The sequence below is a fragment of the Panthera onca genome, chromosome B4, assembly GCF_046562875.1.
Source record: "Panthera onca isolate mPanOnc1 chromosome B4, mPanOnc1 haplotype 2, whole genome shotgun sequence".
NCBI classification, from domain to species: domain Eukaryota; kingdom Metazoa; phylum Chordata; class Mammalia; order Carnivora; family Felidae; genus Panthera; species Panthera onca.
The window spans coordinates 91,020,404-91,043,248 of record NC_138345.1 but is presented as its reverse complement, the minus strand read 5'-3'; the positions used below and the strand labels follow the sequence as shown (position 1 = coordinate 91,043,248).

The 22,845-nt window shown below is 40.6% G+C and overlaps 2 protein-coding genes across 11 annotated transcripts in view; one reads left to right on the top strand and one right to left on the bottom strand.

Annotated features, from left to right (window-relative positions):
* Positions 1-1,828, top strand: part of GRIP1 (glutamate receptor interacting protein 1) — a 691,569-nt gene extending 689,741 nt beyond the window's left edge. For all 8 annotated transcript variants that reach the window (XM_078449707.2, XM_081796205.1, XM_081796204.1 and 5 more), the window contains one exon: positions 1,063-1,828. In XM_078449707.2, the coding sequence (XP_078305833.1) occupies positions 1,063-1,290 (228 nt within the window). In that variant the 3' untranslated portion in view covers positions 1,291-1,828. The remainder of the gene's footprint in view (positions 1-1,062) is intronic.
* Positions 1,829-6,204: 4,376 nt separating this feature from the next.
* HELB (DNA helicase B) overlaps positions 6,205-22,845 on the bottom strand; it is a 33,083-nt gene continuing 16,442 nt past the window's right edge. For 2 of the 3 annotated variants that reach the window (XM_060657043.3, XM_060657044.3), the window contains exons 8-13: positions 21,143-21,224; positions 20,590-20,649; positions 18,071-18,299; positions 17,133-17,276; positions 10,156-10,641; positions 6,205-6,545 (exon numbers count right to left, since the gene is read on the bottom strand). In XM_060657043.3, the coding sequence (XP_060513026.3) occupies positions 6,441-6,545; positions 10,156-10,641; positions 17,133-17,276; positions 18,071-18,299; positions 20,590-20,649; positions 21,143-21,224 (1,106 nt within the window). In that variant the 3' untranslated portion in view covers positions 6,205-6,440. The other variant, XR_014137960.1, reaches the window with a different exon arrangement.

Sequence of the window (22,845 nt, the reverse complement as noted above, 5' to 3'; positions counted from 1 at the left end):
GAAGGGGAAGACCACAGGGAAGGAGACGAGGTAGGTGTGGGTCAGATACCTCTATCTGACCTGAGACCTTAATGCCTTCAGTACTTCCGGGTAGAGCAGTCTGGGAGGCAACTGGCAGTTTGGACTTGTTGCTCCGAAGAGATGTCAGAGCCAGATTTAGGAGATTAGGTTACTGAAGGCATGGGTTTGGATGAAGTGACCTCTGGTGGGCTTATAGTAAGAAAGAGAACAGAATCAAGGAGAGAATCCTAAGAAAAACGAATGTAAAGGACAGGAAGAAATAAAGGTAGGCGAGAACTGAAATCAAGTTAAAATGGATCCAAACAAACTGGTGTCATAGAGAGCCAAGGAAGAAGAGTTTTAGGGATGTGTGGCTGTCAGGCACAGCCAGTGCTAAAGGCCAAAGCAGATGAGACCTGGAAACACCGTATCTGTATTAGACAGTTGGGGTCATTTGTACACTGTGTCAGGTTCCAGATGTGACAAGATTGAGAATGGAAAGTCAAAGAGTGGAAGCAGGCATGTAGATGGTTTAGAAACCCTTGCCGATGAAGAACAAGGAGAAATAAAAGAAGATGAGTACATGCAAAAGCTGAGGAGGGGATGGGCTCACTTCTGAGAGGTAGTTCAACATCACGGCCAAGAACACAGCTCTGGGGTCAGCCAGACTGCCTGGGATCACATCCTATCTGGACCGCTTACCAAGTGCTGATCTAAGGCAAATCTCTGAACCACTCTGTGCCTCACCTACCTCATCTGGAAATTATAGGGCTAATGTTCGGCACTAGGACCACATGCCATGTGCGAGGCAATCTGCTCAGCGTGGGGATGTTGGGACGTGTCCCTGTTCCAAGCTCTCAAGGGCCTTACAATTTAATAGCAACGAGTAAGTCAGCCAATGACCACCTTCTAGGGTGGTCAGAGAAAGGATAGACCTCTCTGCGTACAGGGCTCACTTAAGCATCAGCAGACACCTGTTAACATGGCAAGTGTTACTCTGGGTTTTGAGAATTATCTCAGACTATGACAATAATTCAAAGTGGCTCTTCTTGACTTTTTCAGGTTAATCACGTCCGAACGAGAGACTTTGACTGCTGCCTTGTTGTGCCCCTCATAGCAGAATCTGGTAATAAGCTGGACTTGGTTATTAGTAGAAACCCACTGGCCTCACAGAAGTCTATAGAACAGACTCTACCAGGAGGAGAATGGAGTGAACAGAACAGCGCTTTTTTCCAACAGCCTAGTCATGGTAGTAATTTGGAGATACGAGAACCCACTAACACATTATAGCAACGCTTTTTATAAAGCAGGACAAAAGACAATATCTACATGGTGCTAAAATATCCCTTTCAGATTTCTGTGGCATTTAAAGCACAGATAATCACGTGGCATTAACCGCAAGCACAGGGGTCTTTTAAATCTCTCTCATGGCTCATGTTCACTTCCCCTTTCAAGTTGAAGAGGTTTCTTTCTTGGTGACCACTATGGTATATGGCAGCCAATTCCCTGCCGAGCCCAATGGTAGAGAAAAAGCAAAGCAGACAGGCTACCCCTCCCCCCAGTTAACATCAGAGGAAATTTTTTACAAGGTCATCTTCCAATCACTTTTTAAAAAGAGAAATGTCTGTTCGAAACTGTTCTCTATGACAATTTCCTTAATTCACTTTGAAATCAGTTTTCTTACCGTGAAGTCGTTAATGTTAAGAACTTGACCAAGTCTTTCCACAAAGCTGGCTCTCCTAGGGGAACTCGAGTTTGAGATGTGGCCGGGGACTGCTGCCATGGGAGGGGTACAGGTGTAACATTAAAGTTCTCTTAAAACGTTTCAGCGATGATGCACGTAGGAGACCATAATAGGTGGTGGTAAATGTTTTGCCCCAATATAGGAATGATCTTAACTAAGATGTATGCTATTCCCTATGCAACAAACTAACAAACAGGATATGTCTTGTGACCTGTTTTTTTGTTTTTGTTTTTGTTTTTTTTAAGGACACATTTTTAATAGCTGCAAATCTCTGATAATGAATTAGAGTGCTTAGGAACACTGAGAATGAGTTATCTTATTTTTAAAATTCAGGACTAAGAACTTAAGAGAGAATGAAGAGTCTATTACAATGAGGTTTATCTTAATGATAGGCAAATCAAACTCATCTTGCTTGACATGTTTGGAAAACTGTTTATAGAGGGGTGTACAGGACACGTACTTTAAAATGACACTGGACTATCTTTTGTTCTGAGCCATGCCACTTCTCGAAATTGTAAATACATCTTTCACAAAATGCATTGCCAATTATTACCATCCCTCAAAGCAATAAATTGTGACAGTTGCTTTTAATGTTTGTCAGCAACTGTTCTCATTCGTTCAGATATTTTGAATAGTTACACTAATAACTGTTATTTGGTGAATATTGAAAAAAAGATAGATCTGTATATGGATTGTAGAATCTCCATACTGAAATGATTATTTTGCAAACATCTTCATTTTGGTCAATAATTCAAACGACTGCTTAGGTAAAGCATTTGAACACTGTGTCCTTTGTTTAAGGAAAAAGTTCACCTTTCTTTTTGTGCAAAGAAATATATTATTTCAATCATATGTCACAACCCGCCAGGGCAAGAAAGTATAAAGCAGAATCATGTTAAGAAAAAAAAAGAAAAAAAAAGATCATGAGTCACTTAAATATGTATTTTTATTTGTAACAAACAAGTATTAAGCTGTAAAGTATTTTTGTACAAATTTAATACTTTAATAGCATGGTATTTATCGTCTATGTATGGTTTTGGGGAATTCAAAATTGTTGCAAATATTTGTATGAAAAAAAAAACCCTCTACCAAATGGAATAAAAAGTGATTTTGAAAAGCCAAAATTATGACATACATTTTTTTGGTGCTTTGAATATATTTTATTCTAGATGACCCCTACACAATGCTTATTGCTGTAGAATTTTCTTTTTTTTAATGTTTATTTATCTTTGAGAGAGAGAGAGAGAGAGAGATGGAGTGTGAGTGGGGGAGGAGCAGAGAGAGAGGGAGACACAAAATCTGAAGTAGGCTCCAGGCTCTGAGCTGTCAGCATGGAGCCCAACGTGGGGCTCAAACTCACGGAGTGTGAGATCATTACCTGAGCCGAAGTCAGACACTCAACCAACTGAGCCACCTAGGCACCCCTAGGATTTTCTGAAGGGGAAAGGTTTTGCCATAAGCTTGAAAAGCAGCACTGGAAGAATGGAAGAATAGGAGTTTTAAAATCAGATCTGGGTTTCAATTCTAGCTCTGGTACTCACTGGTGGTACAAAATTTAGTTACTGTGAGTCAGTTTCACTACCTGTGATACTGAAGGTCATAACTGTACTCCAGGACCATTGTAAGGACAAGATGTAAAACATACAAAGTTTAAGTCCTAAAACAGCCTGCAGACAGAAATACCCCAGACTAATTATACAATTATTTTAGGTGACAAAGACAGATTTTAACTCAACAATCATAATAACATCTGCCCTCAGAGAACAGTACATGTGTTCATGAAATACACTTATTATATATACTAAGATGTACCAATTTTAATGCATGCTATGCTACTTAAAACTTACACTTATAGTCCCAACATTTTCATTTTTGCAGACTGTCTTGCAGGCCTTGTAAATTCACAGGAACAAGGTAAGGATGTCCATTCTCACCATTTGTATCTAGCAATGTATTAAAGGCTCTAGCCAGAGCATTAAGACAAGAAAATGAAATAAAAGGCATCCAGATTGGAAAGAAAGAAAACGGTCTCTATTTGCAGATGATATAACCTCATATACAGAAAATCCTCACTAAGGAATCCACTAAAAACCTATTAAAACTAATAAGTGAGGTTAGCAAGGTTGCAAGGTACAAGATCAGTTGTATTTCTAAACAGCAGCAATGGGACATTTTTTTTTTTTGCAAACAGTAGTTCTAACAAGGGACTTGCATGTCAAATATATAAAGCACTCATACCTCAATAAAAAGAAAAATAACAATTTATAAATGGGTAGGGGCACCCGGGTGGTTTAGTCGGTTAAGTGTCTGACTTTGGCTCAGGCCACGGTCTCACGGTTCGTTGAGTTCAAGCCCCGCATCAGGCTGTCTGCTGTGAGCACAGAGCCTGCTTCGATTCCTCTGTCCCTCTCTCTCTCCCTGCCCCTCCCTCATGTGTGCTCTCTCTCTCTCTCAAAAATAATAAAATAAAATAAAATAACTTTATTTTAAAAAACGGGTAAAAGATCTGAATAGACATTTCTCTGACGAGGTCATACAAATGACCAATAAGCACATGAGACGATAATTAACACCATTCCCCGTAAGGGAAATGCAAATGAAAACCACACCGAAACAGCACTTCACACCTACTAAAATGGCTATAATCAGTAAGTCAGATAATAGCAAGTACTAGAACGTGGAGAAACGGGAACTCTCACACACTCCCCAAGTATAAATACAAAATGGTACAGCTGCTTTAGAAAACAATCTGGCAGTTCCTCAAATGGCTAAATAGAGTTACCATAGGACCCAACAATTCCACGCCTAGAAATATAATGAAAAGAAATCAGGGGCACCTGGGTGGCTCAGTCGGCTAAGCCTCCAACGCTTGATTTCAGCTTGGGTCATAATCTCACAGTTTGTGAGATCAAGCCTCAAGTCGGGTTCCTGGGCTGACAGCACAGAGCCTGCTTGGGATTCTCTCTCTCCCTCTCTCTCTGCCCCTCCCCCACCCGCCCCCCAAAATAAGTAAAAAGAAACTTAAAAAAAAAGAAATTAAAATCCATGTCCACAGAAAGCTTGTACGCCAACGCATTCTATAATAGCCAAAAAGTGGAAACAACGCAAATGTCCATCAACTGATGAACCGAGAAATTCAATGTGCTATATCCATACAACAGAATACTATTTGGTAATAAAAGGAGATAGAGGCCTTTTGTCTCACTGCACTATTGGAAGCAAGATAGGTCACCTGCAGCTCTACTGGAACCACCCGCAAAAATTCAGCCAGGGTTCCTGGTTTTGTCTCATTGGCTCAAACCAACATGGTGTGATCCAGAAATACAGCCTCCATATATGCTGCCATATTTTCCATCAATGCACCAAGGATATGAGGCTTCATCTGGTTAGACTGAGTGATTCCCCTTGAATGGACTATCCAAGACATCCACCCAATAAAAGGAACAATGCTAGCTCTTGGTACATATTTGTTAGTCTTTAATAAAAAGACAGATATGAGAGGCGCCACAACATGAAGTCTGAAATCATTGTGCTAAGTTAAAGAAGTCAGTAACAAGGAACCACATATTGTACGATTCCATTTGTATGAAATGTCTGCAACAGGCAAATCAATGGAGACAAAGTAAATTAGTGTTGCCCAGAGCTGGAGGGGATGTAGGGGTCAGAACTACGAGGTACAGGTACTAAGAGGCACATCTTGGAGAAGATGATGCAAGTGTTCAAAAATCCATTGTGGTGTCAGTGGCACAACTCCATGAATGTACTCAAAGCCACTCCGTTTTACCCCTTTAACGGGTGAATTGTATGTGAATTATAGCTCATTAAGGTTCTTTTTCAAATATTGGAATCACGGGTACATTTTTTTTTTTTCTTAACCTTTTCTTTCACCGGTTAACAATAAATAGAGCTCTAAAAAAAATAAAATCACTGAGAGAAAATAATTTTCCGGCGGTAGAATACCTTCAAAACAATGTATTCATAAAAGAAATAACAGTCATGTGCCATGATGGAGGCGTTAGCTAATGCTACAGTAGAAATCATATTGACGATATAAATGTATCAGTTCAACACACTGTACACTTTCAAGGTACGCAGTGGTAACATATATCAATGGTATCTCAAATACGGAAAAAGAAATATACTCCCAAATCAGAAGGAATTTCCAGGTGAAGTGGGTCCGGCCGGCCGTGATGGAGCAAGGAGCCTTGCCAGATGAACACTTGGCAGAAGACCCAACATCCTGAAAAATGTGTGTCAGTTAATAATACGAGAGGCATAATTACAGTCTGTCGTGACCATGGCTTCACAGTATGGGCAAAGACCACCCAACATGATCATGGAAGTTAATAAAGGCATTATTGCAAAAATAAAACACTTTTTAAAGTACAAACTTTAAAATATATATATATATATATATATATATATATATATATATATATATATATAACAAATTTTTCCTGCGTTTATGTCCAGTGCTATCAGTTCTCATGATGACAGATGTTGAACTCATTATGGTTTTCTATGATCAAACGGATTTAAAATATCTGCTAACACAAACACCTTAAAATAAAACCCCAGTTACACATATCCTGTTTTGTATCTTAATATTTTCAAGCTACGATGTTCATTTGTGTTAAACAGAAAAAAGACAGAGAGAGAGAGAGAGAGAAATTACTTTGCGCAATCTGAAATCAAATTAAGTTTCTTGATTACTTGTGGGTATGAAAAGTTGCCGGGGGGTTAAACTATTCAGTCTCAAATTCCGAAGTTTCAAAGACACTTGCGGAGATGATTCTTCCACCTGTTAGGACAGCAATAAAAATGAGATTAATTTCGTGAAAATACACACAATTTGCCCTACGTACTTCTGTTTCCTCTACCTCTGCGGGAGACATAATATTTTCCCCACCCCTTGGAAGACCTGAGCAGTCCACAGCAATCAGCTGTCGGCAACTTGTGGGATCATACCTGCTTTGGCTCACTGTGGTATCCCTAGCACCCAGCTCTGGGACGGGCATGAAGAAGTGACTATTTGTGAATGAATGTATATATATATATATATATATATATATATATATATATATATATACGTGTGTGTGTGTATGTATTATATATATATGTATTATATATATGTATTCACACTATATATTATATATATATACACACTATATATATATGTATTATATATACACGCTATATATATATATACATAATATATATACACTATATATATATACATTATATATACACTATATATATACACATAATATATATATATACACACACTATATATACACACACACACACACACACACACACACACACGCACACATACTTTCTACAGGTATGGCCACTACATAATTTGGCAGCTCAGTTCAAAATGAAAATGTGGGCCCTTTGTTCACGGTTAAGAACTTCAAGATGGTTAAGTGCGGAACATTAAAGCAAGCATGGGGTAGTTTTAAGCACAAAGCCCTGAATGACTGACTACTGCTCAGCTGCATATCCGTGACACCGGCTTTGGGTATGATAAGACGAAACACTGCAATACCAGTACTCTTGGTGCTGTTGGTGACTCCCAAGCACAAGGCAAGGGATCAGTACGGTCATGAGAAAGTTTCACCGCCATAGGTAAATGAGAAAAATAAGCACAATCAATCTTTCACAATGCTAAACCTGTTCAATTTAGAGGACTATACTGGTTAACTTTATGTATCAACCTGACTATGCCATGGTACCCAGATATTTGGTCAAATATTATTCTAGATGTTTCTGTGAACCTATTTTTACATGAGGTTAACATTTTAAAAAAAATTTTTTAAAGTTTATTTATTTTTCAGAGACAAAGACAGACGGTGGGGCGGGGGGTGGGGGGCGGGCAGAGAGAGGGGAAGACACAGAATCTGAAGCAGGCTCCAGGCTCTGAGCTGTCAGCACAGAACCTGATGTGGGGCTCAAACTCATGGACCGTGAGATCATGACCTGAGCTCAAGTCGGATGCTTAACCGATTGAGCCACCCAGGTGCCCCAACATTTAAATCAGTAGACTATGAATAAAGCAGGTCACCCTCCATAATGTAGGTGGGCCTCATTTGATCACCTGAAGGCCTTAAGAGAAAACTTAAAAGAAAAAAGATTGCCTCCCAGAAAGAAAGAATTCTGCCTGCCCTTGGATGCAAACTGCAATGTCAATTCTTCTTTGGGTCTCCAGTCTGCAGGACTACCCTGGAGATTTTGGACTTGTCAGCCTCTATGATCATGAGCCAATTCCTTAAATAAATCTAGACAGATAGATGACAGGTAGGTAGGTAAATAGGGACATAGACACAGGCTACTGGTTCAGGAGAACCCTGACTAATAGAACTATCTTTATTTAGGGATTTTGTGATTACTCCCTTTCTAGATTTTTTTTTTAATAATAAAATGTCATTTTCTTTCAAAAAAAATTCTGGAAATCCCTGCTTTATATGATAAAATTTTAAATATTGATGCATATGCTTTTATTTAAAGGGGAATTTCTGTTTTGCACCCCCCCCCCTTTTTTGGTTGTGGGACACAAGGCAAAAAAAGCAACAAAACAAAACCAAGCAAAACAAACAAACAAAATCAGGACAATATTTTAAGCTTTTTTTTTTCAAAACCCAAAGCTATTAATCCACAGAAAAGCCAAAGCTTTCATGTAGGAGAGGCTCAGCCATCAGTACTTGCAGAATTAAAATGCTGATGTGGTTCTTATGCAGCCATCTGTATAGGAAAGAAAGGTATGAGGGCAGCCCCTGTCAGTGAATTTGAGCTTCTAGAAATCACATATCTCACAATTATGGAAGACACAGAAGTCCCTAATTTATCACTCGCGAGCCTTTGAATTCTTAGTTTCCTCATTTCCAGGGATTTCTGTAGATGTCACATGTTTTTGGCAAGGCTTGCGAGAAAACTGACCCTCTGTGGCCAGCGCTGGACTCTCCGTGTTCACAGACCAGAGCTTAAAAACTTTGGCAAGCTCGGCAGCGAAGATGGGTAACGCTGTCATTGTCTCTTTGTACCATCCCAGAAGCCAGAAGCCACCCATCCCACGCTGGCGTGAAGAAATATAAAGCAAGAAACTTTTAGGCAAAGACTTTTTGTTTGGAATTTTCTGTTCCAGGTCCAAAGCCTTATTACTCCAGGGTCTTTGTAAGAGGTGATACAGTCAATTTCAGGAAAAGATGTTTTGCTGATATGGTAATTCCATATCAAAGAGTTGACGTGGAGCACAGAATGAAGCTTAGAATCGGCAGGGACCCTACTACTTCCAAGAAGGTAAAAGAAGAAACTTTGGGTTTTTTTTTTTAACTATGCCTCCTCTTGTCACTTTCCTTACAAAACCTGTCCCTCAGCCTCATTTCCCAATCCTAATGTAGCTGGATCCCCCCGGGAAGCCCAAGCCGGAGCCTAAGAGTCCTGCTCGGGCCCAACCCCACCCACATATAACCGGCCATCAAGGCCCGTGCACCCCCTGTCCCTAAGCATCTCTTTTCCAACCCCATCACTACCACCTGACTTCAGAACCTAATCATTTTGTTCAAGCCATTGAAATCATCTTTGTGCTAGGAACTCATCCCCTATGGCCTCCCAAAACACTACTCAACTCCGAAGTGACCTTCCAAAACTTCAGTGCACCGGGCTCTTAAAATGCCTCTAGCGTTCTCCGCTGTGTTCAGAAGAACGTTCAGCCTCTTGGGAAGAGCCTGTGTCTTACGACTCTTCCAGTGTCTTCAGCTCAGCCTCCGATGGCGTGCGTACTCCAGCCACACTACTCCATACTTGTGATGGCCCAACAGGCCAAGACGTCACATGCCGCATTTGCCGGCAGCATCTCAGAGGACGGTTTCGCTCTCCCCTATCCATGTGGGGTCAGAGGCTATCTCTATCCTCCTTTCAGAACTCTGCTTGGTACTGACAGCTCACATTAGCACTTTCCCCTCGGGGCTCCCACCCTGGCCCCTTTCAAGGTCATGGCCTTGAAAGCCTAAGGACCCCAGCACGTGAAGCGACTCTCAAACTTCTACTGGAACTTCATTTGTTCCAAGAATGTTGATAATTACCTGGCCGCTTTCACGGACAGTGGGGATAAAAGTGAGACTGTGGCCTACAAAGGGGAAGGGGAGGGTGACAAGGAAGCTATGCGGAAAGACGGTGCAGGATGACAAGGTCTCTCGGCACGCCACCTGTGCTGACCTCATGCCAGGCGACAAAGTGCGCTAGGATCGACCAGGCATAGGGGAGAGGACACGTGGCAGAGGGGAGAGAACACTTGTTTTTAGGTCCGATAGCACAATGTAACACTAATGAAAAATCCACAACCACGTATCAGCACCCTGAAGTCAGCACGACTTAAATACAGCGGGAGCACACGGGAACGTCACTCTTACCATCAGGACTTTGCTTGGACTTTCAGCATCACTCATGCCACAGGCTCTTTTGGACCCACGGGGTTTTGATGGATCTTCATCTGTATCCACCTCATCGGGTGAAGAGAATTTCCACGCTCCGGCCAAGGGGAACGTCCTGTCATCAGCTGCGGAGGCCTTGCTTCTGGGTGTCACGGTGCTGGCTGTGACTGCAAGGTGTGACGGTGTTGACGGCTGTGTGCCGGGCCTGCTGCTGTCTCCAGAGCTCTCCGACGGGGATGCGGAATCCGCCAGAGACGCGCAGCTCTTGGAGAGCTTGTTTTGCAAAAAATGTTTCAAACGGGTTTTTCTAGGGGCACTGCTTTTCATAATTGCACTCCGGAGGTGAGACTCTTCTGCGATGACATACACTCTGCCGCGGCCCCTGGTCACTGCCGTATAAACGTGCTGCCAGTGCTGTCGGCCCGCCTTCCCAACCACGTACACAACCGTCTGCTCCTCAGACCCCTGGGGGAGGGGAATGCGGTGGGAAGGGTTAGTTTTGCACAGGGGGCTCTTGTCTTCACACGGTCCACCAAGATAGAAAACAGACAAGTCCTAAAAGGGATCTCTGCTAGTCGGCCAGAATATTCACCTAAATCCACCTTACGCTTCCGGTTTATTCATTATCCGAGACCTCATGATTCCTAACTGTGCTGTTAAGTTCAGGTCTGACGGATCCACAGCTGGCTTGTAGAAACCCAGCAAAAGCTTGAAAGACTGCATGCGGTGCCAAATCTTCCCTCATAAAAAGAATGTTCAATGATCGTGTAGGCTCTATGGATAAATGTGTTACCCTATTTGTACCTACATAGCAAAAAATTAGACACCTTAAATATTCAATGACAGGAGAATAGATAAGTTCGTTTGTTTATATTCATATCAAGTATCTGTATATAGACATTTGAAATACTATTCTGCAAATGGCAAAGGCGCTTTAAAACTTAACAAAATTTTAAAAACAACTGGATACTTTCGGGGCAGCTGGGTGGCTCAGTTGGTTAAGGGTCGGACTCTTGACTTTGGCTCAGGTCATGTTCTCGTGGTTGGTGAGTTCAAGCCCTATGTTGGGCTCCACACTGGAACCTGCTTGGGATTCTCTCTCTCCCTCTATCTCTGCCCCTCCCCTGTCTCCCTCCCTCCCCGCCCCTCAAAATAAATAAATAAATTCTAAAAAAATAAAAAACAAAAACTGGATACTTCTACATAAAGAGTGATCACAACTATGTAACAGAAAATAAAATTACTCTGATCCAAAAACGTACACACAAATGAACACAAATACCTAACAAAATGAGTCACACAAAAAAAGAAGGAAACCCTATCAAAAATTTAACTAGTCTATCTCCAAAATGGAAGCCCTGTGGATTATTTTTTTTCTCCTACTTTTCTGTATTCTCCCATTGTTGAACATTTATTACTTTCATCAAGGTGAACAAAACAAAAGAGAACAATGAACTTGTGCTTTTTAAGTTTAGCAAGAAGAATTACATAGGCAAGGAAAATGCCCAATGTCACCTTGTAACTGTGAGCAAACAATTTCAAGTTTTGGGACTATTCAGAGTCCCTATTATTTTCAGGGCCGACATAAACTAAGAAGTGCTTTGAACCATTCTCTCTCCCAATGTCCCCATTGTCCCCCCACCAAAGGAACCGTGGGAAGACAAACGAGAAGACGAGACAGGTAGGAAACACAGATCCCCAGTTAAAACCCTCTTCCACAGCAAGCCCTTCTGTCTTACCTAGACACAGAAAATTGGAACCAACGCTTCAGATTATCAAAGTGTGACAAATACTTCCTTCTGGTGCTGCTGAGTCTCAGAAATGTACTTCAATGACACCTGATTATGCAAACGCCAAGTCCATTGTATAGACGCACAGCACCATTTGTCCCTCTGGACTTCATATTGGGTACTCCTAAACTGGTAAATGTCTAACCTAAACTTAGTTCACCGAGCTCCTAATCAAGGATCACAGAAAAACCCAACAGCTTCATAGTCCGTCTCCCTCGCACTCACACGTGCTGCAATCCACGGCCCTCACAGCATCTATAGGGATACGCATAAAAAGCAAATCCAATCACATCCGACTCCGCTTAAAGCCACAGCTCCCGAGCTCTCAAAGCGAAGTCCTAACTCCTTACTATGGCTCGTCTGGCCCTTCAGAAGCCAGCCCTGGACCTGCTCCCTTCCCTCCTCCTCTCCTCTCCTCCTTTCCATGCACAAGCCACGCTCCATCCAGCACCACGAACCTCTTTGTGGTACTGCCGGTGCCAGCCCCCTTCTGGATCAGCTGTCCCATCTATGCACATTCCAGAGCCCCGGACTCCCTCTGTCACAGAACATTTACTGAGCTGGAATGTAACTGTCTGCCGCCTTCACTGTATTCCTCCTTGCTGGACTGTAAGCTCTGCAAAGGCAGGGCCGCGTCTTTCTTGTTCACTGCTCTTTACCCAGTGTCTAATGAATAATTATAAAAATTAAACAGCCATGCCAAAGGTGTGCTTAAAAAGCAGGACATGGACATCTGATGTCACGGCAATAACCTGCTATAAATTATTCGTCCATTTTTCATATCTTCCTTGAATCATGAGAGCTTTCAAACTTCTTAAAGGAGGCAGGTTTCCTACACTGACTTTTAAATTATGTATACGTCCGTTCTCTAAATGTGTTCTAAAACTCTACATCTGTACGAATAAACACAAACCATTGATTCCTTTCATGATGTTATAGGCTCAGAATCTGAAAATATACGGACCTTAGAATAGGGGTTAAAACACTCTCTCTGCAAACGGTCGAAAAATAAATACTTTAAGTTTTGCAGGCCAGCTGTTCTCTATGGCAACCACTCAATTCTTCCTTTGTAATGCAAAAGCGGTCAGAGCCAATACGTAAATGAACAAGTGCTGCTGTGTTCCAATAAAAGTTTCTTTACAAAAACTGGTAGTGGGCCAGATACGGATACCATATTAAACCATACAGTCCTAGAAGGTCTTAGGAGGTGATCTGGCCCCCAATCCTTCTACCCTCCCTTATCTTATCCCCCCTTACTTCTCTGACCTCGTCTCTTGTCACTCTCCCACACTGGCCACCTTGCTGTTCCTGTTCTTCAAATGACAGACAGCCTGCCACCTAAGAACTGTGGCCTTGGCTAGTATCTAAAATCTATAAAGAGCTCATCAAACTCCACACCCGAAAAACAAATAACCCAGTGAAGAAATGGGCAGAAAACATGAATAGACACTTCTCTAAAGAAGACATCCGGATGGCCAACAGGCACATGAAAAGATGTTCAACGTCGCTCCTTATCAGGGAAATACAAATCAAAACCACACTCAGATACCACCTCACGCCAGTCAGAGTGGCCAAAATGAAGAAACCAGGAGACTATAGATGCTGGAGAGGATGTGGAGAAACAGGAACCCTCTTGCACTGTTGGTGGGAATGCAAATTGGTGCAGCCGCTCTGGAAAGCAGTGTGGAGGTTCCTCAGAAAATTAAAAATAGACCTACCCTATGACCCAGCAATAGCACTGCTAGGAATTTATCCAAGGGATACAGGAGTACTGATGCATAGGGGCACCTGTACCCCAATGTTTATAGCGGCACTCTCAACAATAGCCAAATTATGGAAAGAGCCTAAATGTCCATCAACTGATGAATGGATAAAGAAATTGTGGTTTATATACACAATGGAATACTACGTGGCAATGAGAAAAATGAAATATGGCCTTTTGTAGCAACATGGATGGAACTGGAGAGTGTGATGCTAAGTGAAATAAGCCATACAGAGAAAGACAGATACCATATGGTTTCACTCTTATGTGGATCCTGAGAAACATAACAGAAACCCATGGGGGAGGGGAAGGAAAAAAAAAAAAAAAAAGAGGTTAGAGTGGGAGAGAGCCAAAGCATTAGAGACTGTTAAAAACTGAGAACAAACTGAGGGTTGATGGGGGGTGGGAGGGAGGGGAGGGTGGGTGATGGGTATTGAGGAGGGCACCTTTTGGGATGAGCACTGGGTGTTGTATGGAAACCAATTTGACAGTAAATTTCATATATTAAAAAAGAAAAAAAAAAAAAAGAAAAAAAAAGAAAATAAAATCTTTAATAAGGAAAAAAAAAAAAAAAAAAAAAAAAAAAGAACTGTGGCCTTGGCTATTCCGTCAACCTAGAATGCTCTTCTCTCGGATACCCACATGGTTAACTTCTTTACCTCCTTCAAGTGTTTGCTCAAATGCCACGTTCTCAATGAGGCCTACACTGACTACTATTTAACGTTACAACTGCATCCCACACCTATCCCTGCCCTTTTTCATAGTATTTGCCACTTTCTACCATAATATGTACAGTTGACCCTTGAACAACATGGGTTTAAACTGCACAGGTCCACTTACACAGGGATTTTTAAAATAATAAATACAGGGCAGTCCTGTAAATGTATTTTCTCTTCATAATAATTTTCTTTTTTTTAATGAATATTTTTTGAGGTTTATTTATTTTGAGAGAGAGAGCGCGAGTAGGGGAGGGGCAGAGAGAGAGAGAGAGGGAGAGAGAGAATCCCAAGCAGGCTCTACGCTGTCAGCGCAAAGTCGAATGTGGGGCTCTATCTCATGAAATGTGAGATCATGACCTGAGCTGAAATCAAGAGTCAACTGCTTAACCTACTGAGTCTCCCAGGAGCCCCTTATTTATAATTTTTTTAATATTTTCTTTACTGCAGCTTACTTTTCTAAGATTTTATTTTAAAGTAATCTCTACGCCCAGTGTGGGGCTGAACCTTACAACCCCAGATCAAGAGTCACACACACTAATTCTTGAGGCAGCCAGGTGCCCCTAGCTTACTTTATTGTAAAATAACGTATATATTATTAATGTATAACATACAAGATACGTGTTAATTGTTTGATGACCATTAAGGCTTCCAATCAATGGCAGGCTATTAGTAGTTAAGTTTTCAGGGAATCAAAAGTATACATAGATTTCTGACTGCAATGGGGGGTTGGTGCCTCGAGCCTCCACAATGTTCAAGGGTCAACTATAGTTTACTTGTTTTACGGTTGTATCTGTCTCTTTCCTCCTCCCCAGCAAATGTAATCTTCACAATGGCAGGTATCTTTCTTTGTTTCATGGACTGATCTAAACCAAGCACCAAGGACAGTCTGACTCAATAAATATTTGTTGAACTGAACATGGAAGAAACAAACTACACTGATACAAGATAATAATCACGAGATGTTCTTCGAGGTAAGAGATGCTCTTTCAACCACAAAATGACAGATTCAATAAAAGGAACAACTAGAGATATTTACTCCAACCTTAACAAAGTAATAAAAAGACCCCTTCAAACTTCATTTGTCCAGAAATGTAACAGAAGACTGGATTATAAATTTGAGGAAATCTCTTAGAAAAAAAAAAACAAAAAAACAGCAAAATAATAATGAGATGGAAAACAGGAGAGAGGTAAGAAATTCAGACAATCATTTCTGGAGGCCCAACATAATAGAGATTCTAGAAAGACAAAACACAGAAAACACAGGGCAAGAAACTTAAGGAAATTATTCAAGAAAATTTCCCCAAACTGAATGATACGAGTTTCTAGAATTACAGAGAGTCCATCATAAAGATCCAAGGGAGAAATTTTGCCAGAACCTGCAGCCAGGAATATGTGTACTTCTTAACAACTGGCTGTTTTGGTTTTTTTTTACCCAAGAGACACAGTCCACTGACTGCTTCTCTCTAATTTTGAAAACAAAGCCAAATCTTCAGCCTACATTAGCAAGCAAATAGGTCAGTGTGCATATCCGCATCCCAACCCTCCCTTGGCAGGAATGCTTTTACCACCCTTACCTTGATCTTCTGCATGACATCATTTCTTTATCTTTTAAAAGGAAAGGCTGAATTGTGGCCATTTTTTTGAAAGCCATTTCAACTTCTATTTGGAACTGAGATGGAGTAGGTTAATAAATAAAACACCATCCATTAAAAAAAACCACACACGCAAAAAACAGAACTCATATGCTAATTAGTTTGCCTACCAGTAGAGGATACAGGCTAACCTAAATTTTCCCACATGCAAACGTAGGCTGATGCAGCTTCATGATTAAAGCAACATACCAACATCAAAGAGGGGCACGCAAAACAACGAGTTAAATAACAGAACCACAAATAGCTTATGAGAAGTCAAGAGTATTAAAATGAGCTTAAAAGCAAATTGCACTAAATGCAATGTTGTGTCCAGGATTAGATCCTGGAACAGAAAAAGGATATTCTTGGGAAGCTGGTGAAATCCAAATAAAGTGTGGAGCTTCGTTAATAGTAATTCTTCCAACGGTAATTTCTTAGTTTTAACACAAACACCATAGTTATGTAAGATGTTGACATGAGGGAAAGTCAGATGAAGGGTATATGGGAAGAGTCTCTGCTATCTTTCGAACTCTTCTATAAAACTAAAATTATTCCCGGGGCGCCTGGGTGGCTCAATTTCAGCTCATGTCATAATCCCAGGGTTGTGGGAATCAAGCCTTGTGTCAGGCTCCACGCTGAGCTTGAAGCCTGCTTAAGATTCTCTTTCTCTCTCTCTATGCCCCTCTCCCCAGCTCATGCTCTAAAATTAAAAAAACAAAACAAAACAAAAAAAAAAAAACCTAAAATTAAAATTATTCCCAAGTAGAGAGTAGTTGCCTCAGAAGAACAGAGGAAAGGGATGTATTTGTCAAAACCCAACCAACTTGATAAATTTAAATATGCATGCAAATTATACCCCACTAAAGCTGATTATACAATAATAAAAAAGCAAGCTGCAAAAATACATAAACATCAGGAAGCCATTTATGTAAACGTTGGTAACCTTGTTCCTTTTTACAAAATAAAGGCAACAAAATTAAGAAGAAAATCTTTGAAGGTACTACTCCATGGCTTCGAAACCAGTTCAAATCACTTCATAAATGTCCACTGTTACCTGAAAAGTGTGAATAGTTCTTGCCCAGGCATGTTTTATATGACAATATTTCATCAGTTTTTCAAAGTCCACGGTTATTTCCAAGCCAGCCATATTATTAATGGTCAAAGATCTTCTCTTTCCAAAAGTTACATCAGTTACATCCTATGATCAAAACAAAGAATTATTCTGTATGTTTTCAAATAGGCACACTGTAAATATAGTCTATTTTTGTGCTGAATATTAAATGCAGACTCAAGTAAAATAGCATGTATATTCACATTGTTAAGAACTTTCAAAAGGCTTAAAATCTACACTTGAGCACAAACTAAATATATATATACACCCAAACTTGAATAAATTTGAAACTTAACCTTAATCTGATTCTATGGAGAATAGTCTGTGTGCCTGACTTATTCTGAAGTCTATACATTTCACTTCTCGCACTGACTATGTAAGTCTGCACATATTCTTTACAAAAAGTTTATATTTCCTCACATCCTCACTGCTTGTAAAGAATAAGCTTCTATGTTTAAGACGGTGTTTATACAATGAGAACAAATTCAAAGAAACCTCAATGGTTTCTGTATTTAAGCAGCAACCAAAGAAATGATGTTTTGCAAAATATATTAAGTATGTCACTTGTCCCTTATTTTTTGTTACTTGAGCCCTCCGAACTTAATAAAAATGTTTCTTAACAAAGTCTTCCAGAAAATATGAGAAAGAAACCTATCCCACCTCATTTTATGAAGCCAGTTTTACTCTGACACCAAAACCAGACAAGACATTACTAGAAAACTACAAACCAATATTCCTCATAAACGTGAATGCAAAACTCCTTAACAAAAAATTATGGAAGAATGTCAACAATTCCGATATGATTAGGTTCTGAATCAAACCTAGGGCAATTAAAAAAAAATCTACCTCTAATAAGGTACTATTTTTCTGTTGTCACCTACCTTTGTTATAAAAAATATTTCTCCATTGCAGAGTCGAATATCACTTTCAAAGTCTTGCTTATTTTTAGCAAAACCACGAAGAGTACCATTAAAGTCTTCACCACTGGCCTCTTGTTCATTACTCTCCTGACCGGGAGAGGTATCTTGAGGGAGTAGCTCCGAGAGATACACATTCCTGGTACAACAAATTTTATCACCAACTCCAAACTGAAGTCTATTCCGATGGTCTCTGAGTTAGAAAATGAGAATACATCATCAAGGTTTGGAAAGCCTCAATTTCATTTTGTTTAGGCATTAACCCCCACTCAGATCTGATCCAATTCTCAAAATAATTTCCAAACTCTCTCTCCTTCAATTTTGTTCTCCAAATGTCAACAAGAAATCAGGCTCCCACAATCGTGGTCTGATTACCTATCCTGTCTGTGGCACCTCAAACTCAATGACATTTCCCAGCCAGATGTTTTCAAGTTAGAAATCTTGGCATAAATGCTGATGTCTCTCTTTCCCTCTATAGATTCTAAAAGTTATCCAAATTTCTTACTTGACACATCTCCAAAGGCAAGGGAATTAAAAGCAAAAATGAACTATTGGGACCTCATGAAGATAAAAAGCTTCTGCACAGCAAAGGAAACAACCAACAAAACTAAAAGGCAACCAACGGAATGGGAAAAGATATTTGCCAATGACATATCGGACAAACAGCTAGTATCCAAAATCTATAAAGAACTCACCAAACTCCACACCCGAAAAACAAATAATCCAGTGAAGAAATGGACAGAAAACATGAACAGACACTTCTCTAAAGAAGACATCCAGATGGCCAACAGGCACATGAAAAGATGCTCAACGTCACTCCTCATCAGGGAAATACAAATCAAAACCACACTGAGATACCACCTCATGCCAGTCAGAGTGGCCAAAATGAACAAATCAGGAGACTATAGATGATGGCAAGGATGTGGAGAAACGGGAGCCCTCTTGCACTGTTGGTGGGTATGCAAACTGGTGCAGCCGCTCTCGAAAACACGGTGGAGGTTCCTCAAAAAATTAAAAATAGATCTACCCTATGACCCAGCAATAGCACTGCTAGGAATCTACCCAAGGGATACAGGAGTGCTGATGCATAGGGCCACTTGTACCCCTATGTTTATAGAAAACATGTTTATATGGCTTCAACAAGAGCTAAATTATGGAAAGAACCTAAATGTCCATCAACTGATGAATGGATAAAGAAACTGTGGTTTATATACACAATGGAATACTACATGGCGATGAGAAAGAATGAAATATGGCCTTTTGTAGCAACATGGATGGAACTGGAGAGTGTGATGCTAAGTGAAATAAGTCCTACAGAGAAAGACAGATACCCTATGTTTTCACTCTTATGTGGATCCTGAGAAACTTAACAGGAGACCAAGGGGGAGGGGAAGGAAAAAAAAAGTGGGAGGGAGGGAGCCAAACCACCATAACAGACTCTTAAAAACTGAGAATAAACTGAGGGTTGATGGGGTGGGGGGGGGGAGGGGGGATAGGCATTGAGAAGGGCGCCTGTTGGGATGAGCACTGGGTGTTGTATGGAAACCAATTTGACAATAAATTTCATATTAAAAATAAATAAAATTAAAAAATAAAAGTTATCCAAAGTCTTATGGATTCTGCCTTTTAAATTCATCTTCTCCTCTCCAATCTCTCCTACCCCTGCCCTATATCACATCTTATCCCACGTACACATATTTCTATTCTTGTAACTATGATGTTATATCGGAATAACAGCAGCAAATTGAATAAATGCTGGTGATGTACCAGTTACCGTGATAAGTGACTTAGAGATATTATTTCATCCCATCCTCACTACAACTCTGTGAGGGAAATTCTGCATCGGTATCCTATTTTTACACATATGGACGAGTTAAACTACCTGCCTGAGATCACAGTCACTGGGACACAGACTGGGTGACCCACCGCTGGTGCTTTCTAACCCTTTGTTAGGCTACTAAAGTGGGTTTCTTTTGTGGGTCATCCCTCAACAGACTGGGAGTTCCTCCTGCAACTTCCACATCTTTACATTCTCTGCACTTAACAAACAGTACAGTGTTGATAAATGCAAGAGAAGTGAGTTAATTTTTCCTGTGTGTAAACACAGTGGCTTTTCTACACTGCTATTTCTCTGATAGATGTCCCCTGGGGTGCTCTCTATGGGCATCCTGTTGCTAAGGGTCTTGGACATGCCTACACACATATTGTATTTGAAAAACAATTCTCCTGAATTCCCCACACTCATCTCCGAGAAGCTGGAAGTTGCCAACTTGAAAACCACAAGAAATACTGTATTCCTTATTTTTCTTATTACACTGATTACCGAAACAGTTCCCAAGGAGACATATTTAATTGAAGAGATCATTCCACTTCACAAATGAGAATAAAAAAGATTTTTGAGTATGTGGCTACAGTGATAAATGTCAAATAAAAGAACAGCAAAGGAAGGGCTCTCCTCAAGCATTCAGATCCCTTGTGCTCACTTGATCAGACGGCCCGTGTAGTGCTTACAACAGCAGGCGTTGATTAAGTCACAGTCTTGCCTGAAACACACAAACAAGCAAGGGTCACCTTAACGATATCTGCTTTGTGCTCACTTCTGTTACCAACAATTACAATGTACTACACGCTATAAAAAGTTTCCAGGAGTCTCACCAGAGAAAAGCATTTTGTAATTTTCATCTTTTTTAAAAAGATTTTATTTTTAAGTAATCTCCACACCCAATGTGGGGCTCGAACTCACAACCCTGAGATCGAGCATCATATGCTCTCCTGACCGAGCCAGCCAGGTGCCCCCAATAATTTTTATCTTAACATAAACCGTTTCCATTCAGATTTCCTGGGAGTTTCCAAATATAATATTTGGTAGAAAGAGTCCTGTTTAAAAACTTCCCTCTGCCATATCTAACAAAGAAAGACCTCAAAATTAGAGACAGAATTAGCAATGAGAGTCTCCCATCCATCCAGTACCTGTATTGATAAGTTACGAGATTTAAATGCTACACTAAGCACACTAAAATACTGCAAATGCTTTACCTTCTAAATGCAATGAATTGTGACATTTGTGCATCCTGTAGGTCATTTTCTTTGAGCAAGGTTCCAACTGCAGAATATAAATCTAACACAAGAATATAAGAGAAAAAAAGTCAACAAGGAAAAGCACCAAATTACAACATTGTTTCAATGGAGAAACTAACGCAAACGGAACACAAGTTCTCTATGGGAACATCAACCTCATTTGCTACAGCAGCCAGAGCAACACAAGAGAGAATGGAGATAAGGGTTCCAGATACCCCATCCTCAACAGAGAGGTCAACCACTAGCCATTAGAACAGCTCCTAATCTAGAACACAACCCCTTATCACTGATGGCTTGTGAAAGCTGAATTTAAAATATGAGCAAGAAGACAAAATATGTAATAGAATTACAGCAACGTAAGACTTCTTTCTGTCTTAAGTTCTGGTGGGAATGAGAAATAATTTGAGACTTTATACGCTTTGCATCTGTCATTTCACTTTTAATCTTTACAACATGCACAGGAAGCTGTTATTATTATCTCCAAGGTTGATATTTAGTAGAAAATATTAAGACACTTCCACAAAGGATGGCAAACAGCTACTCCCCAAACACTGCAACGCCCCACCCCCCACCCCAACCATGTGTTTCCTACCTACCCCCAGCATGGTCCTCAACTAAACCTCCCCATGGTCCAGCAACTAAAAGGTTAACCCCGGCACAGCAGAGGCATCCATTCTAAGAGTGACCATACCTCAGCTATTACATAGTTTGACCACAAACACTGATTACAGTCTAGATATAATGTGGAGCCGGGGCTCTTGGAAGTAAAAGCAATTTTCCAAAAGGGGTATGGTGCCTGGCCTCCCTCTTTCAGACTTCAAATCATTGGCAATGATGACATCCACTTCCAACCCCCCTCAAAGCAGAGAAGTAGGCTTCCTCTAATCTGTCTTACCAACAGTACAAAACAGTGAACATTTCTCATGAGAGACAGATGTAACAATTTGGGTAAGAACATTCTAGGCTTTCGTGCCTTCCCCTCACAGCAGATGAATCCCAGGGGAATGAAAAAAAAACAGCCCAGGCCTTGTGATGCCCTGCTCGAGGAAGCCTAAATTAGTTGCTTACTGAGCCCTTCCTGGTTCAGATGAAGGGAAGATTATCACTAAAAAATGGCCAATGCTCAGCTCGCCCCCCAGCCAAGCCCTGGGCTGCCCGAGCAGGAATTTCCAAAGGTCTCACAGGGTATTGTTTTCCTTTATATGTACAGGATCGTGTTGTTCTGCTCCTTGCTTTTTTCACTCTCCCTACACCTTACAGATCAATACATACACCATATTTCATTGATTCTAAGATATACATTTTTCTCCCACTTTAGCATCTCTCAAATTCCAGCCCAGCTCTGAAGCCTGTCTTAGGCCCCTGTACTTTGGAATATAATGGAGTCATGTACTCAGTGATTTCATTATCAGTGCAAGTGTACTATATGCCTCTCTCTAAGGAATATTTACTCAGTTCTTTTAAGGAAGGGACTAATTTCACAGCTGAAGTTTGTGACTGAGATAGAAAAACAGCATCAGCTGAGGGCTCTGCTGCCATTCTGAAACAGAGCACTTTTTTTTTGTTAAGTACATTCTCATTAACATAAAGAAGGGGTGTCAGAAGGAAAACCAACCGTATTTCAGGTAAATCTACAAGGAGTGGCAAGGAGGGCAAGTTAT